At 35.7% G+C, this 19,521-nt stretch overlaps 1 protein-coding gene across 3 annotated transcripts; it reads left to right on the top strand.

Moving 5' to 3' along the window:
• The first annotated feature begins 92 nt into the window (after positions 1 to 92).
• Positions 93 to 13,760, top strand: LOC109097411 (protein yippee-like 1). Of its 3 annotated transcripts, none has more exons than XM_042765290.1 (7): positions 93 to 604; positions 4,637 to 4,876; positions 6,467 to 6,533; positions 7,328 to 7,455; positions 10,626 to 10,669; positions 10,767 to 10,875; positions 12,539 to 13,760. In XM_042765290.1, the coding sequence occupies exons 3-7, from the start codon at positions 6,503 to 6,505 to the stop codon at positions 12,626 to 12,628; spliced, it is 402 nt and encodes a 133-aa protein (XP_042621224.1). In that variant the 5' UTR covers positions 93 to 604; positions 4,637 to 4,876; positions 6,467 to 6,502; the 3' UTR covers positions 12,629 to 13,760. The 3 variants fall into 3 exon arrangements, with proteins under 3 accessions (XP_042621224.1, XP_018966598.1, XP_042621223.1); XM_042765289.1 differs by lacking the exon at positions 93 to 604 and adding an exon at positions 6,654 to 6,862 and having other exon boundaries at positions 4,802 to 4,876; XM_019111053.2 differs by lacking the exons at positions 6,467 to 6,533; positions 7,328 to 7,455.
• The last annotated feature ends 5,761 nt before the right edge of the window (positions 13,761 to 19,521 follow it).

The raw sequence follows: 19,521 nt of genomic DNA, 5'->3' as shown, positions 1-19,521 counted from the left end.
GTGGTTTTAGATATCAGTCTATTACGGTTTGTTTTTATGGTTTTTACATAATATAGCTCGTAAAACACAACACAGAGAGGCGCTATTTAGTTATCTGATCTGTCTAACGTAATTATGAATTGGTACATCTTTGACATTCTCAAGTGAGAAAATACAGAGTGACAACTGTAATATCTTATAGGTACTTAATATTTTCTAAATTCTAAACTAAGTCATTTAAGACTTACTTTCGCTTTTAGTTTTTATTGCTTATCCAACTGGAACGTCACAAAGATAACAAATGTTTCTTTTTTTGCCTGCATATCCTCTGCGCTCGCTCATTGGTTCGTCCACTTTTTAGGTTGGCCAATCAGCTTATTGTTGCTAGGCCGTTTTGTCTCATCTATTTGCTGGCCTGGCTGTCAGTCAAATTTGGAGCTTGTATGGCGAGGCCAGATGCGCAACTGGGCTGTATTATTTACAGAGCGCTGCTCTCAAGGAGCGTGGCTGCTGAAGATACCTGGAAACTTTGTGTTGTGAGGAATGATCGCCTGCTCTTTTGCACGAAGTTGCAGTTTTAAATAGGAAGACAACTCGACCCAGCGCGATACCTTTCCATTCTAAGGTAAGATCATTCCAATTATAATGCTTTTAGTGTAACCTTTTATAGGAAGTTTGTCTTCTTAAAACATTGCATAGTTGTAGATTGGGTCTCAGTGCCAGTGATAGATGCTAATCTGGATTTAAAACGTTGTATATACAGAATGCATCACTGCATAGTTAAAATGTAAACAATTATAACTTCCGAAAGTGTTGCTTTAAATCTAGACTATTATAGAATTACATGCCACTAACACACTACCAGCAACTGTTAGTACATTAAGAGAAGAAAAAAAAACTGTGAACACACATGTGTTGACAGGATGTTTTTTTTTTTTTTTTAATGAATTTAACTATGATTCTTAAAAAAAAGTGAATATATATTTTGCAAATTAAAGCAATCTTTTAATTTTCAAATACATGCTGTTTTGCATGAAAAAGCTTGAAAATGGCTTATAAAATAGTGGGAAGGCTTTCATGCTACTCATATTGCAGAATAAACTATTTAATTAACATTTACATTGCAAGCGCTCCACAAGATCATTGGTTATTGTGCATTTTATGTTATTCAGTACTTGCATAAATACACTTACATTGTTGCTTATTTTTATGAAACATGCTATGCATAAGCAAGTGTTCTCAGAGGGCTAGATCACTTAAATGAAAGTGAGGCTATTTAATATTTTGCGGTATTTATATTGTGTACTGTTTTGTTATCAAAAAGTTAGCTATTGACACAGGCTTGTTGTCATTTTAAAGCTGGATTTTCTGAATTGGTTTAGCTGTTGGTGTTTTCAAGGATGTGATTGCCAGAGGTGCTGAGCTGGTGCTGCCATCTGCACTCTCAGTCTGGTGGCATCTACTATGGCCTACATAGAAGCCGGTTCACTGACACCCACACATACTTGTCTGACCTGGATCCATCGCACTGTCTCTCCATCCAACCCACTCTGTTTCCAACACTGTTGCCTTAAGTAGCTTTGCACATTCATGGGTATTTCTGTCGCTTTATGCTGTTAGAATATGGACTGAGCTTGAGAGGTTATTCTTAAGGATTAATGCACAAAGTGTGGCTTTTCAAAGATGGTATATTAATTTTGAGATAATATGAGCTTTAAAAAAAAAGTGGGTGTTTTTTTTTTATTTTATTTTATTTTTTTCAGGGTTGTATTTTCACTGAACTTGGCTCAAATGCAGTTTGCAAATTACAATTATGCAATCATAATTTAAAATATTAAAATGTTATTTTTTGTGAACATCATATGTGTGTACGCAGCTCGGGCTTTTTAATTTGTGCTGACAGATTTCAAAGGACAGTTGCTATTATGGGAGCTGGCTGCTGTGTATTATGTGAGGGACTGGGGGGAAGGAGGGGGGATTCGGTCCTTGTCTGTTTAGATGCCCTCTTACTGCTTTCAGCTGAAAGCACCTATTCACTGCAGAGGATCCATAGTGAACAAGTGATGTAATGTAAATTTTTCTTAATCTGTTCCGATGAAGAAACAAACATTTTGCAATTGGTTTACATTTTGGATGACCTGAGGGTGAACTATGTCTTTAAGGGAAATGCATTTTTCCGTATATTTGGCCATAATTGCAGTCTTGGTTTTGTTATAGCAGTCTGTATTAGATTTGTTTGTCAAGTCGTCAACTGTGTGGTCAGAAGAAGGAAGATCAGCCATGTTTGGACATTTGATGAATGAGATCTCTTCATTATTTGGGTGTTTGGTCTGCTCCAGACTAATTTGAAATGGTAAACACACAAAGCAGACAGAGACAAATTGGGCACCCTTTCTGTGATTATGGCCTCAACAACCATTTATCTTCATCTCATCTGTCGAGATCCGAATGAATTCCAACCTCTGCATCTTCCATAAACTTCCCCTATAATTGTTTTACCTCCAATTAGCCTTATATCAGAGACGTATCTGTCCTTTGTCGATCCTGTATAATTTTGTTTGAAATTGCATGAGGAAATGATGTTGAAAATAATGCTGCTGTATCATTTGGCCAAATTATACAGCATTTCTAATGGCAGAGCGAACACAATGGTGCTTAATTATGCCAAGGATAGTCCAATTTCAAGCCCCACGCTGGTGACTAGAATACTCTCCGGCTGTATTTTTGTAAGGGCTGTTTGATCGCATCTGTGCCAAAGCAAATATAATCACAGAATCACAAATAGCTTCCCAGGAAACCTTACTTGTTGCAACCTTTTATGAGTTGTCTAATTCAGTTTGCTGAGTCACTGAGTTCATGTGATATCTGAAAAAGAATTTATTCTTTGAGTTTTTTTTCCTCAGTCATGCTATCCATGTGGCTTTATTTGTATGGTAACACTTTACAGTAAGGTTTTTGTTTATCCATTAGTTAACATCAACTACCTAAGATTAATAAATGCTGTAGAAGTATTGTTTATTGTTAGGTTATGTTAGCTAATGCAGTATTAACAAATTCCATTGTAGGATACCATTTGTATTCTACAATGGGGGGAAAAAACATTGAAACATTTGTTCTTTTCTAAATATGTGCTTTATGAGCTCAGCAGGGTTTTTTGCTGACTTTGCTGAGTCACATTGGCCAACGAATGCTTTTGTTTATGTGATAATTATGTCGGTTTGCAGAGATGTGGTTGGAATTCAAATATTTCATGATGTCACTCACCAGGCCCTTTTTCGATCTCACGAATAGCTGTCCGCACTTCTCAGTAATTAAATGAGATGCCTGCGGATTCTTTTAGTAATTAGTTCTGCCTTAAATCTCGTCCAAAGCTGCTGCCTCAACAGGCGAAAGGCTGCCAACATGCCACAATGACGTAAAAGAGGGCACACAGTAAGTCAGAGTGCAAACTTATTAATTGAATTCAGAAAATCACAACAAATTTGTGTGACCTGAAGGGTTAGGTCATCCAAAAATGGCAATTGAGTCATCGTTGACTTGTCCTCATGTCATTCCAAACCTGTATGACTGAAAAGAAGGTTTTAAGAATAATGTTCATGCTGTCTGTTCCATAAAATTAAAGCAAATAGGATGACCAGAGGCTGTTAATCTAAAAAAAAAAAAAAAAAAAAAGCACCATAAAAGTAGTTCATTTGACCTTAACTATAAGATTGTCGCATAGCAATATAGAGAAAATTTGAATAAAAGTGTATGACAATCTAAAGTTTGGTCTCGTTTTCACAGAAATTAAATTATGCCATGAAATGTAATGCATGACCTGTTCAACATTTTTGTCTATATGGATTTGTTTTTTAATCTAACCACATTTTATTAGGGATGAATCCATCAAGTAAAGACAAGCGTTGAAATCATATGTGTTTGGTTGTCTGGCTGTCTCTGTGTTTGAGCCCACATCATTGGCAGGTCTCCAGTTCTCTGCATTAAAAAGCCGCCTCTCTTTCAGCGCAGCCCCCTTCTAACCCGAGGGCAGGATGAATGCAGGACCACACAGTCACAGTTAGCTGAGAGACAACAGCTCACAGACGCTCTGATTCATGCCTGCTTGCCTGCATTTGCACCGTGTTCTTGTGAATGACGTCTGCTGCGTTCACTGTCTGTCTCGCTGACGTACACTCGGTTTTCAACATCATTTCACATCAATTTGCGTCATTTATGACAATAAAAATTTATGAATACACTGTAGGATTCTTTAATATTTAATATTCATTTGTCCTTTTATATCTTCATACATTTATTTACATAGCTACAATGTCAAGCTTGTCTTAAAGAGGCCTGTATACTTTTGTAAAAAAAAAATTTCATGACTGTTCATGAGTTAAACTGGCTGTTTTGCAACTGCATTTTAAAGAATATAATGTGTAAATTCAATATGTTGTGTTTTGATATGTACATGCATGCGGTTATATGTTAATATTCTTGATGATTTATGAATTACCTACACTACTGGTCAAAAGTTTTTTTTAGTTTTTTTTTTAGCATTTATTTGAAGAAGTATGGTAAAAACATACATGTTGTGAAATATTATTACAATTCAGAAGAAGTGACCAATGTTTTCTTTTTTAAGTTATCTTCCTAAATAAGTGTGTGTTCCACACAGGTGTGCTCTCATCTCTACTGAAGCTTCACCACGGCCCTCACCTGCGTGCTCCACTGTTTCTCCTGTGAGTCGTCCTGGGCTGAGCGGCCCTTCCTGCTCCGCCCCCGCGCCGTCTCTCCCGCCACAGTCGCCATGACGCGCTCCAAAACCTTTCAGGCCTACCTGCCGAACTGCCATCGCACCTACAGCTGCATTCACTGCCGAGCGCACCTGGCCAACCATGATGAGCTCATCTCAAAGGTAAGCAGCAGTGTCTCTTTTAGGCTCTTTTATCTTAATCATAAACCTTAACCAGGTTAGACACTGCATTGTATTTTACGTAAACGAAAACGAAGCTGTGAGAGATAGACCTACATACAATGGCATGCAATGTATAAAGGTCCTAGTTATTTTTGAAATTGTTTCATGGATTTTTGTAAGTTGAAAGTCTTCTGTAAGATGTTTTGTCAGCTGAACAATCATTTAAGCATAAAAATACCATAATATGGCTGCAGATATTTAAGAAACATGCCAAGTTAACATACTTGTTTATCTGAAAAACAATGCTACAGTCAGTTATTGTCCTTTGAAAATGTGCGTTCTTTGTTTTGGTTTCTGAAACCCGCCCACTGACAGTTTACCCAGTTGTATTTTCGCACCCCGGGTTGCCAGTTTGCAGAAAACACAGCGTATTTCATTTCATTCATTGTCAGGTGCACTCGTTCCTGTTTGTGTCATCATCAGGCAATCAGGCAACTTGCCTGTGTGTCAAATCTGAGGAGGGGCCGGGTGAAAAAAACCCTCTCCAATATTTTGAATTTGGACTGCAATACCTAGTTCATCCACTCGGTGTCAATCCTTCATACAGCACCTTTAAGTGTATAATAATTTTTCATGTATTTTTATGTATATTGCATTTTATGTATGTATTATGTATACTGTTCAAGAGTTAATAATTTTTATTTTTTAGAAATTAATATATTTATTCAGCAAGGACCATCACTGACACTTTTTAATTTTTTTGCACGGAAATGATTCTGATTTTTATCGCATTCATTGTAAACAATTGTGTTTATGTTGTGCCAGATGAGGCTTGTAAGTGAGAGAGAGACTCATGCAGAAATCAAAACAAATGAGTGCAACAGCACACACAAAGTAACTCACAGAAAGTTATAAATGCATACTGCGGTAGAAAAAAAGCTATTTATAATATATAAGTAAGCAACATTACACAACTAAGATGTTTCCCCGGGTATCAACATGATCGCAATGTTACACTGATTTTATACAATAGTAGTTCAATAAACAAGAAGTTAAATTAAGTGACTTACATTTTAGACACAATATTGACTGCTTCTGCTCAATTTCGCAAACAAAAATAGTTCCACTCAAAGCCACAGCAGAACTGTTGTGTTTCTCTTAGCAGCACAGTAGTGTTCTGTTAATGAATGAATCCACGTTTTTGAACGGATCGAGTAAGCCATTGATTCAGTAACCCATTCATAAAGACGTGCGCTGTGTTTGAAACCGCATACTTCCATACTAAATAGTAGGCAAAAAGTAGTAGGTGAACGAATATGTATGTCCGAATCCTTAGTATTCATAGAAGAGTAGGTGAGAATTACCTGCGTAGAGTACTAATTCTCACAAGATTCGGACATACGTATACTTCAGTTGCATTTGAATATGCCTACTTACCTACAATATAGTAGAAGAGAAGAGTATACATGAAAAGAGTAGTATGTCCGAAACCTCAGTATTCATAAAAGAGTAGGCAAGAAATCCATGGATGTCCTACTGCTTCAGCCCAGATTCTGAAGTGCACGTCCGATGGACACTTTTCTATCCCAGTAGGCCACAGGAGAGGATACGTCAAAATTGAACAGGATGGAGAACAGCGACGCAGGTGTTTTCAAATGTGAGTATTAGAAACCAAAAACACCATATACATCTTAAAGACACTTACTTAATGTCTATATCAAATGACATTGTGCTTTTAAAATGACTGCTTTGGTATTATGTTTGTGCATTTTTGTAGGATCTGAAATGTCCGCAGATTGGTGTGTGCACTGAGGATGGGGGGTCCACAGCCGCATCCTGGAAATGGTCTAGTGCCATAGATGAGACCCTCCATCCCTCCACCTGCCCTTGTTACCTCATCTGGACCAGATGTTGCTGTGGCCTCTTCATCCTCAGTGAGCGCAGAGCCAGCAAGAGCATCTAAAGAAAGACCAAGATTTTGGTCAGGTTTGTTCTGCTGGTTTCTGTTCATACATCATCAGTCAATGTAGCCGAAGTTTAGAAGCTTCAAAAGCATCATCAAAAAATGTCATGAAGCTTCTGAAAGTCAGGCTCCATTGACTGATATTGTATAAAAAGAAACCAGCAACCACCAGGACAAACTTGACCAAAATCACATTTTGTGTTCAGAAAAAAAAACAGGGATTGAACAGCGTGGAGGCGAGTAAATAATGACTGAATTTATGTTTGGGTGAACTAACCCTTTAAAATTGTATGAATATTTTTATGCATTTATATTATAGTAGTACGTTGAAGAAATTAACTTTAAGAAATTACATATAAGCAGCTTTATTGAGCGTTTGTGCCCAAGACACTTACAAAGAAGGTTTTTACAAAAAACACATTTACATTTAGATTTCTGCATTTGGCAGACACTTTTATCCAAAGCGACTTACAGTGCTCTTTTTACAGGGACCCCCAATTCCCCCTGGAGCAACCTAAAGAGCCTTGCTCAAGGACACACTGGTGGTGGAGGTGGCTGCAGAGATCGAACCAGCAACCTTCTGCTTACCAGTGGTTTATCCCACTACACCACAAAAGTAATGAAGCTATAACACAAATTAATTATAAATGCTATTGGTTCAATCACCGAGGGGGAAAGTTCCGTTCGGTGCAGCTGCACCAGTTGCACACCCCTAAGGACGGCCCTGGACACATCTTCACAACATACACACAAAAAGGACACAATATCGATTAAACCTTCTTTATATCCATTTACAGAACTGTATATACTTAATGAGTGCTGTTTGTGACACAACAATGTATGCAACCTTACCTATTAAGGTAAATACTGTATATACTGTCTTCATATATTCAGCAGATTTTGTAGGTTAATCTGTAATTTAACATAGAAAAAAACCTTAAAGACAGTTCTAAATGTGGACTTTAAGCTCAGGCTCAGGCTCAGATATCACTCTTTCCAAACTTCTTTCCAGAGACCGTTGGCATTAGTGTGTATTGTCAGTTTATGATGATCTGATTTGCATTAGATTCTATATAACTGATGTCAGTTAACAACAAATAATCTCTTGATTTATTTCTTGAATCTAGAATGAGAAGGTTTACCTTGTTACTTCCAGGAAACTTCAGTTTATCTTTCCATAAGATGACGTCCATAGTAACTCAGTCACTTGCATCTATCAATCTTTTGCACTTTATCAATTCAGTGTACCCATTTAGTAGCTGTTAGTAACTCTTGTCTATCCTTTTGTTAATAAAACCTCTTTTATTACACTTGTGTCTTCCTTGTGTTGATAATACAGTAAGAGACTCTACAAGTTAACAATATCTCTTAAATCCTTTAGGTCAGACTACAACTTTCTATGATTTATGTACAGTAATCCTCATTTATTCAGTCTTTCATGATTGTTCTTTATTGTCAAGGTGAAATTGCTTGGCTGGTGCCCCGTAAAATAGTGTGACAAAACTTAATATTAATATTTAAGCCCAAAACCATTATACTGGTGGTGCTACTTAGATCTAAAACCACTACATTTAGAGCACCTCAGCTTCATCAAACAGTCAGTGTGAATGCATCTAATGCCACTTCAGATGCGGCTTCTGTTTCCTGCAGTATCCTAATTCAAAGAGATAGGAGCTGCACTTGCATGTCTGAGAGGCGTTTCAAAAATGGCCCCTGAGTGAAATGACTTGCCTTAAAGGGACTTTGATAAAAACTTAATTAGGGAAACCATATAAATCCACTTTAATTGTACAACATGTGCACTGACTGCTCTAATGGAACTTTTAAAACACCATATGTGGCCTTTTTATGAAAAATATGTGTTAAGGATTATTTAAAATATCTTTAATTCATAATGTGAACTATGTGTGTGTATGTTATCTGTGCATGGATTGTGTGTGTGAGCAGAATGTGGGACAGCAAGGCACGAAGGGACGTTCATGCCACAAGCAGGTTATCATTTGAGATTTTGTGTGCCACAGAAGTAAGAGTAATCACGTCTCTGTAGTAAATGCAGATGATTCAGGACACCCACGTATACCCATAATGCTATACTAAAGTCTGCACAACGGGTTTTGGTCGTCTGATATCATGATTGTCTCAGGCGGGGTTTTCAGTGCACTGTGTGTTGTTTACAGATTGTGGAGATTAGAAAAGATTGTTTTTGCTTCATTCATTAGTTGTTCACATACTGTGTTTGCAAAATAAAGCTGGCGGTATCCGGGCTGACAAGGCTTACTTGAGTTTCAGGGGGAGCGAGAGCACCACGGGCGGTTCTGGGGTGGAGTTGAGGTTGAAATGATAATTAGATTTCAATTAGATAATTAAATAAAGGTCAGAATGGAACATAATAATTGTAGTCACTTAAAAGTAGGTTAATGGAGTTCTGCACAATAGGAGGCTTGTGATTTTGATTTAACCATCAGGTAGTAAAACTTGTTAAAGAAAACTTGATCCAGCATTTGGGTAGCTTTAGTATTTAAAATCTCTATAACCTGCCTTCATTAAAAATGGAAATACCACATTTTCAGTATATTTAAATACATGTTTAAATGTTATTAATTAATGTGTTTCTTTGGCAGCTCCTAAATACAAAAATAAGGTACTCAAAAATAAAAGTGAAAACACTACAAATATGAATAATAATTTTCATTTAAATCCTTGAATGAATCATTGTAAATATATTGAAAATCCAGCTTTGCTATCAAAGGAAATTTTTAGATTTTATAATAATATTTCACAATACTACTCTTTTTACTATATTTTTATAAAATAAATGCAGCCTTTTTGATCATTGAAACTTGTTTCAAAAACATTAAAATGTTACCAATTTCAAACATTTGAATAGGTAGTGTGTATGATATAATAATATAAATTGATAATAATATTTATATAATATTTTCCTTACACTTTAAATATATTTGAAAGTTTTCATGTATACTTCTTATTTGATTTTTAAAATGTTAAAACTTTTTTTTTTAGATAATAACATTTAAATGAATCTGAATAGTTTTAGTTCATGTTACTTTGGCAGCTCTTAAATACAAAAATAATTTCTTTAAAACTAATAGATTCAATGTTAAATGTGAAAATCAAATGTAAAATAATTGAGGCAACCAAGAATTATTTTAAATAATTTTCTTTTAAATCATTGAATGAATCATTGTGAATCTGTTAAATCACTGAATCTGAATTGTTCAATCTGAATCTGAAAGAATCATTTAATCCATTTTGAACTGATTGATTGAAACAGGCACTTTGAACTGATTCACAGAAAATTAATTAACATACTCTAAGAGTTTATCATTATGTTCATACGTTTAATGTATTATGTTTCAGGTGTTTACCCATCGTTGTCCAGGTTTTAATCAGGTCTTGTTGGTTATTTAGACTTAAGATACACCTTCATCACTATCCAGTATAGCACAGCCAAAATGAAACCACCCTAATAATCTTTTGATCCATGCCCATATGGCCAAACCACTTTCAAACATCGTAATTATGACCCTGCCCCTGTTTCACATCACGCCTGGGAAATCCTATCTGCCAAGGTCATGAATAGAGCAGTGAAGGGATATTGAGTTTTCTAAAGATTATCTGATTGTGCAGTCACAATACAAGTAAATGAGGTTGAATTACTCTGATATTAATATGGAAAACACGTCAGCCAATTTAGTGTTTATTAAGATGTGGGTTTTTTTGGGGCAATTTTGAAATGTAATCTTTCCTGTTTTATTTCCTTTGCAGTCTTTTCAAGGGAGTCAAGGCAGGGCCTACCTCTTCAACTCAGTGTAAGTCCTCTGGTTTATCTTAGCCATGCAACACAAAAAGAAACCATTCAGAATGGTTTTCTTTTTTAAATTCTGACATCATCTTTTCATCAATCAGGGTGAATGTGGGCTGCGGCCCGGCAGAGGAGAGGGTACTGCTGACCGGTCTTCACGCGGTGGCCGACATCTACTGTGAGAACTGTAAAACCACTCTGGGCTGGAAATACGTAAGTTCTGGATCACACTGGACACACACACTCACTTAAAGACCACTTAGCTCAAAAAACAACCATGAACATTCATACCGGACATGCACACTTACATTTTGACAGCTTTTTTCAGCCAGTCAAGATAACTCATCCATATCTCACGTGCTAGAGACTCAGACACAGCTCATCAAGAGAGATACTTTAAGTGGCTTTTCCACACACTCATGACCTGCTTCCCATGTCACTAATCTACTGCTGACAACCTTTGAGTACCTTATGCTTTCCAAGAACAAACAGTATGAATGTTCTTGTTGTAACAGACTGGTTAAAAGTGAAAAGCACTTCAGAAAATGTTGAAATCTTGTCACTTTTGAAAAACCTAAGTAATCTCTCTACTTAAAGTCAGATGGAGAAACCATCAGGTAAAATGCAGTTTTTACATTATTGTTTGAAAATGTGGGCTCAGTAAGACTTTTTTTTAAAGATAAAAACAAAAAAAGCCCATTTATAATGCTACAAAAGATTAGCAGCTTTTCAACTTTCTGTTTATCAAAAAAAGCCTTTTTCCACAAAAATATTAAGCAACACTGTTTTCAGCACTGATATTAATAAGAAATGTTATAAAAAAATGCAGTTATGAATTGCGTTTTAAAGTATATTAAAATATAAACAGTTTGTGTAATATTACTGTAATAATATTCAGTATTTGTGCTCAAATAAATACATACGAGACTTGTTTCAAAAACATTAAAAAAATCTTTCTGACCACAAACATTTGAACAGTAATGTTTATTATAAAATACAATATTAAAATAAAATAATCTAATATTATATTATATTATATAAATAATAATTGTTATATTTTCCTAACACTTTAAATACAGATTAGTGTTTTCATGTATACAGTTTATTTATTTTTGTTGTTATTTTTTATTGTAAAAGTACTGAGTTTTTGAATCTGAGTTTTTGAATCATAAATGAATCATTACATTTTGATATATGACAACCTTAATTCATCATTCAGTATCATAAAAAATATTTTTAAGAAATATGACACAAATCATGAAGGACTACAGGCAGGGTACACTCTAAGATATCATTTTCTATTATACTTTTTGTGTCATATCAACAAAATAGCTTCCTGCATTTTGGACAAACTACCCTGACATTTGAAAGGTTTACTAGATATTAATAATATTTTAAAATAAAACTGTTTGACTTTTTAAAATGACAATAATATTAATGCATTATGACTTTTCATTATGTCTTTTCAGCCTTTTAATGAGTCTTGACCCCCCAAACCCCCCCCCTCCCCCCGCCACACACACACAAATAAATATATGAAAGTGAATGTTAATTCATTATATGAGGTGTGTTCAAGACATTGTTACTGTACTTATAAATGAGCTAATTGACATCACTGATGCTTGTATTTAAAGAATCAGTAGCATATCAGAATAGATTTAGAAGCTGGCACTTGTTTAACAGTCCATAAATAGTGAAACATCTCCTCTAATACTGCTATTTAAAGGTTGTATATTTGATTGGCATATCCAGAAAAGCTTCCCAACAGCTGTCCATTATTTTTGGATCAGTGGATCTTGACTTTGAGGTGACCACAAGCTCGTTCTCTTGACTGTTTCTCTTTTTCTCTCTCCCTCCCTCTTCCTCTTTCCCTCAGGAGCATGCCTTCGAAAGCAGTCAGAAATACAAGGAGGGCAAATTCATCATCGAGCTGGCCCACATGATCAAGGACAATGGGTGGGACTGAAAACCCTGAACTCCTCACGGCCCATAACGCTGGAAAGAGACATGCAGCATATGAATAATTAGTTTCATTATCTGGCTGTAACGTCCTCCCTGGAAATCTATCTAGCTGACACACACCTCTAAACCTTGAGGGTGTAAGGTTAATAGCAGCAGCGCTACCCATTTCCTGTGTGTGTGTATGAATGAATGTGTGCCAACTAGACAATGTGTGAGTATTTTCCTATTGAATTGGAAGTGTGTGTGTGTATGTGCGTGTGCAAATCAAGGCACAAAACGACATTTGCTTTCCTCTGGGTTGGCCAAGGTCACAGTTTTATCCCACACTCAGGTTTAACTAATGGCTGGATCCATGGTAATGAAGGGTGAAGGACGAACCCATTTAGCTCATCTGAGGTGAAAACGTACAAAAAAATGGAAGCGTCATCCATTTGTTTCCCTTTTCTTTTGTGTCTTTATTTCCTCCAGTTTTGTCATTTTCACTTGCATATTTATACATGTATTTATTGATCTGTTTATTTGATCTGTTTGTTTTGGGACATTACGTTTATGGTAAACCGTAGCAACCACAGTGGTTTTACTTTGACCTTGTATAGCGGAAGTAGCAATGTACACTTCCTCTCCAGATCGTGATCTCCTTTTGAATGCGAATATGGAGTGAATTAGGCATTCGTATGCCATTTATAGGGCACAGGTCACGTACATTAGCTAGAGCCAAGTCTTTAGCCCCAGCCACAGCTGAGAAAAGCAGCTGTCAGCTTTGAAAGAGGACTGAGGCGTTCTCACAATCCGTTATGTCTCCTTCGGTCTTATTAGTTCCTGCCATTAAATCACAAATCAAGTGATAAACCAGACTTTCTCAGCATGTTTTTTTTTTCTGGAAGAAAGCGATTGAAAGCTAGTAAATGTGGCCGTTGAACAAGATAATCCAGATGGGGCTCGTAAATAAAAAGCCTAGGCGCAACCAAAGACTCTTTCGTTACCTACACTGACCAAACTGAGTTCGATTTCTGATTTAAAGGGATAGTTCACCGATCGTTTCATGTCGTTACACATCAATGTATCGTCACGAGCCGCAGGGTTTAATTTGGTTTTGTTTGTGTATGTTTTTTGACTCTCAAAGCAGTGATTCCCATCCACTTCCATTATATGACTGACAGACAGCAATGGTTTGAGTTAAAAATCTTCTTTTGTGTTTTACTCAAGAAACAAAATCACCTACATCTTGGATGCCCTGGGGGTAAGCAGATAAACATCAAATTTTCATTTTTGGGTGAACTATCCCTTTAAGGCCTGTTCACGCTAAGGACAATAACAGTAACAATAAATATAAAGTTGTAAAAATCATTGTAATTCTATGAGAATAGTCGAGTCCACAACTGTAATGGTAACGACACAGAGGAACGATATTGTTGGAATCACTTTCAGAATTATTATTATTATTTTTTTTTTTTTTTTTTACAGCTGACAAACAATAAAAACATTGACAGCCAATCAGAAAGCACTTGACTTTGATGAGCATGAGCATTTAAAGTGACAGACAACATAACTGCAGTGCTTGCTACTTGTAATAAACAGAAATTAGCAATGGCTGCTGTGGACTCTAATATAGTTTTCATTATACATATCGTTCTTGGTGTGAACGGACCTTTAGTTGCATCATTGTGTGTCATTTGGTTCAGATGAATTGTCTTGTGTAGAACAAGTTGATTTTCGATTTAGGTGTAATGTCTTATTTTGAGTATGTATTTATGATCAGTTACCACGTATTGTTTTAGCACTCAATCTTACATCTGTGTATTTCTCATTCTGTGGGATTCCAACATTTGTTTGTTTGTTTGTTTGTTTGTTTTACATTTCGAAATCTTTTTATTTCAAGGACAAAAGTGCGTGTGAGATAATTTAGAATCAGTATATTTTAATCTGATATCAATAAAGCTCTCGTTTTATGAATGTTCTTTTGCCATTGATCTTTTAAAGAGTGTATTATTCGCTGTTCAAACATTTGGGGTTGGTAAGATTTTTAATGTTTTAGAAGGAAGTCTCTTATGCTCACAAAGGCTGCATTTATTTGATCAAAAATATAGTAAAACAATAATGTTGCAAAGTATTATTCAAATTTAAAACGTGTTTTGTTTTTTGTTTTTAATCTCAATATTTTATGAAATAGCAGCCATTTCTCCAGTCTTCATGAGCCTTCAGAAATCATTCTAATATGCAAATTAATTTCATATTATTATCCATGTTAAAAACATTTTTGTGGAACAAATTAAATAGTTTAAAATGTATCAATGTAAAAGTCTTAACTCATTTCTGATCAATTTAGTGCATCATTTATGAAAAAAAAATTTTTGAACAGTAGTGTGCATTTAAATAAGGAACACTGTTATCTTTCATTACTGTTTTTACATTTATGCCTTAAGTAGATCATGGGTTTCTGCGAATATTTAGGATACGAATTTTGAGAGCAGAGTTCAAATGTTTCCTAAGGCCTGTCTATGCTGAACCTTGCACGCTGTCTCTGGATGCAGTGAGTGTGTGAGAGGGCGGCAGAGCCAGGAAACATTGTTTACAGCAGCAGATGGTGGGCAGCCTCTCATAACCATGATACTAGGAGCAGCCATGTGAGTGACAAACATTGTGTTTTTCTCCCCCAGGCAGCACTAATACTATGAATCCATTGTTTTATTCAGGGTCCCAATGGGAATTAACACCCTGTAACATTGATTACAGCAATTAAAAGCTTCACAATACGGAAAGAGACTGCTTTCCATTAAAAAGACACAAAAAGCAGATTTAAACAAAAAAAATTTATTCAAACATTAAGCAATTTTCCCAGAACATTGCATATCAAAAAAATGCATCGTATTGTCATGAATATACAAATTAAACTGTCAGCTGATGTTAGATAATTCATTATACTCCAGGATATACAGGCCTATACATACAAATGAATGAGTTAGAAAATGTCATTTGTTTTAAATTATATATATATATATATATATATATATATAATTTAAAACAAATGACATTTTCTAAATACTACCATGAAGAACAACTTTACAATTTTATCACGGTTTTGACTCCTTTTTTTGCAACAGAGACAAGACAATGTGGTATTTTTACATTAATGAGCAATGAGGTGTGGGGTTGATTTAAAGCAATAGCTAATTGTGGGATAGGCTGGAGGTCTTTCTTTCTGCCTCTCTCAACCTCTCCTCAAAGCTGCCTGCCTCAGCCACATGATGTAAACTAAGCCTCTTGCTGGCCAAACCCACTGTTTCTAAAAATAAATGCGATATCTAGAGTGAGTGAGTGTCTGTTTGATAGAAAGAGAAAGAAAGAGATGGGGAGAGACACAGCTCCTCTCTAAAGCCAAATATACATTCAAACTCAAAGCAAACCACCAAACAGAGCAATACTCTGGGTCAAGATTAAATGACATTATTTGTTGCATGAAGTTGCACTCAAAAAAAGATTTGTATATATACAAATCATAGAGTCATGCATTTTAAATGTAAAAATACATCCTCAACACTCTTCTAACGTTGATGCATATGAGAAAATGTTCCCAATAAGAGTATGTGGATTAGAGATACTGTAATCTCTGCACAGATTTCAGATTATACATGTTTATTCACCCACTGCCCTCATCTCAGTCTGTGGCGACGAGCCTCTGCACAACCAACACGTGTGCATGTGTGTGATGCTCTGTGTGTTATATCTGACCTGTGTACAAACACAGCTCAGTGTTTCCTGCTGCAATATTATCAAGCCTCTCTGCTTTAGATGAAAAGATCACCAGTGAATTTGCCTGTGAATCTCATTGACTATTTACGGAAACATAACAAAAAGAACTGTAACACAATAAGGAGCTGTGTGGAATTTTAATGGAATAGAAGTTCCATTTATCTCAATATTTGGTCAAAACAGCGAGTACTATGACCAAAACACCCTCTTTTAAACAGTTCAAACCATTTCATGCATTCATCACATAATAAATAAGGTCAAGAGAGTCAACTATTGAAAGACAGCTAAAATATTTGTGCTCCCTGCTCATTAAAACTAACTTAGCACTGAAAATGCTGTATCGCTGTATACCTCAAATAACATTTGAGTTTCCTTGTCTAAGGCAAGAGTCATATGAGGTGGGGTACATCTAATCAGGAAACCCAGAGGCTGTGGTCCGGGGGGAAGGGGCTTGTTTGGGGTAATTATTCTGCCCTCACAGCGGTAGATGCTTGGGAGGGGACCCGGAAGAAGGCTGATGTTAGTAACAAAGCCAAACTGGTCTGATGCAGGAAATTAGCTACAAGAAAAAAGAAAAACTGTTTCCTTTGCTCTCTCTCTCTCTCTTTAGCTGACTAGATTCTCCGTAAAAATAGTAAAAAGCTCTTTGACCATCAAACTGATTCAGGTATGAACAAAGAAGAATCAAGAAGATGAGCATATTTGATTAACTAGCACCTCACAATGAGATTAAAGAGGGGAGGCTCGTGTGTCTGATGCAGATTTGCAGAAGGGGAATGTTTTTCAGGATATAATTGTCCACTGTACTTCCTGGTTCAAGCTGGGACATTAATCTGAGCCCGGCCAGGTTAAAACCATTAGACAAACAGAAGGTCTGCACCATCTGCACTGAGCTCATAACAGAATAAGGCCAGTGAAGAGAATTGAGGGGTGCCTGAATGTACCCTGGCCAATCTGTGTGTGTGTGTGTATATATGCATGATGAAAGCACTAAGAGCAATAGATTCAGACCCTCCTCCTGGCAAACAGCCACACACACACTGTCCAAAACAAACGGCTGAGGCATGCTGAATGGACATGAGCTTTTTTAGGCTTTGAGTAACACACCTGCCCTTTTAAAACGTTGGAGCAGCTGGGATACCACTGTGCTGCTTATCCAAATGCTAAGCTGATATCAACAACAGGCCACCTGCGGCGCAGACATTACCCATGCACTTTTTAATCTACCATGGCAACAAGGTGCCAAGCGTCGAGAAAGGCCACAGTAAATGAAGACACTGCCAGGTGCATCACCTTTCCAGGCTGAAAGAATCTAATCAGGATTTTCGTACACATTTGGAGTTTAGATTGTGAAATGTGTTGGGTTTGTTACTATGTACACATGTATAAGTTGTTTAAGAATCTCATATAGTGCTCATGTTAAAGATAAACATTAATTAGGCATTATCTAAAGTGGAAAAGTTAATGTTACTACTCTTTCAAAAAGTAGGTGAAATAGTGCAGTGATGTTACTGAAGATAACTATATACAATGATATTTACATGACACTCCTGGATAAAAGAATACCATTGTATTTCTATGGTACTTGTCCAAAAATATAACATTTTGGGGTGAACAGAACATGCCAAACACAAGGTGGTTAGCACACATTATAGCTCAACTCATTCAGTTTATCTGGGATGAATTTGACCACAGTCTGAAGTGCCATTCATTGGGCCTAATGCATTAAACTGTGAATGTCTGAGGAAATGTTTGGTTTATATATTTAACTAAATTTGTTATTGTAACCCATTATCCCATTGAATTGAATGGTTTAGTTTACAGTGACAATGTGTGTAAGCTTCCAACATGTGTCAACTTTTTATCATCATCATCATCATCATTATTCATCTTTTTCTATACTTTCACTGTTCTAGCTTGTACTATTCTGGTCGATGTTTAAAACTTTGTATTGCTAGATCTTCTCGTGTTATTGCTGTCTTAAGGTGACTCGCTTGAGTATTTATTAGTCGTTTTCGATTAAAGAGTCTGCTAAACGAATAAATGTATACGTAAAATGTAGCCAAGTATACGACTTTGTAGGCTTACATGTATTTTGATCGGTTTGCGCCATCTAGTTGTCATTGAATTATAGCCACCAAAGGAAGAAACGGTATGTGACTCTGCAGTCACACTTTCTTTTTTAATGCCATAAAACTGTAAAATATAGTAAAAGGGCTTTTATTCATCGATTCACACAAAAGAAGGTCAGATCAAATGTAAAGAAAGTCAAATCCAAGTGTACTGGTGTCTGGAAGAGGTCTGTCATCTGAGGTCTCTCTCCCTCTCTCTCTCTGTGTGTAGTTTTTAAAAGAAGATAAAAAATAAAGTAACAGTAGGCCAATACTGTGAAATATAATTAGTATTTAAAATAACTGTTTATATATATATATATATATTATTATTATTATTATTATTATTATTTTAAATGTAGTTTATTCCTGTGATGCAAAGCTGAATTTTCAGCATCATTATTGTAATTCTCATTATCAGGGGTGAAAATGGTGAGTAAAAACAAACTATAATACAATGAGTATTTGAAGTATTTGTATATGTAAATATGTAATATAAACTGAAAAACACTAGTGTGCAGTAAAACACTGTAATCAATCTAATATTTTTTTTATTGCAAGAGAAAAAAAGAGCAACAACAAACAGCACTGCATTAAGATACAATAACATAAAGGGAATTAAAAAAAATACAGTAACACCTCAATCAGTAAGCAAAATATCATCATAAGCCTTAAGAAACTTGTTATTCTTACTGTTATCAATGGATTTATGAGATTTAACAATAAATGAAATCTCAGCAAGAAAGACGTCAAATCTAGGTAAAATCTTGAGAAATTAGTTTTTGTGATTAAAAAAAATGTACAATGCAAAATAGACAAATGAACAAGATCGATAGCATGGTCATTGCATAAAATTTTAAATTATATTTAATAAAAGAAGACAAATAAACACTTTGGTTTTCCCAAAGAGATTTAACCTGTTTGCAATGTCAGAATCAATGGAGTAAGGCTTCTTCCTCAACTTTGCAAAATACAAATTAGAGAGATCAAAAAAGAAGCAATTTGGGAGTTGGTTGGATAGACATTATGCAGAATC

Source organism: Cyprinus carpio, chromosome A10, assembly GCF_018340385.1.
Source record: "Cyprinus carpio isolate SPL01 chromosome A10, ASM1834038v1, whole genome shotgun sequence".
NCBI classification, from domain to species: domain Eukaryota; kingdom Metazoa; phylum Chordata; class Actinopteri; order Cypriniformes; family Cyprinidae; genus Cyprinus; species Cyprinus carpio.
The sequence above is the reverse complement of the archived record's forward strand: the minus strand, read 5'-3'. Positions and strand labels throughout refer to the sequence as shown.

Bases quoted from the DNA above. Each gene is read 5' to 3' on its own strand.
- LOC109097411 (XM_042765289.1), top strand. From the start codon at position 6,736: ATGAGACCCTCCATCCCTCCACCTGCCCTTGTTACCTCATCTGGACCA. The intron at 7,456-10,625 runs GTAATGAAGCTA...TTTCCTTTGCAG, and splicing joins TATCCCACTACACCACAAAA to TCTTTTCAAGGGAGTCAAGG. The intron at 10,876-12,538 runs GTAAGTTCTGGA...TCTTTCCCTCAG, and splicing joins CCACTCTGGGCTGGAAATAC to GAGCATGCCTTCGAAAGCAG.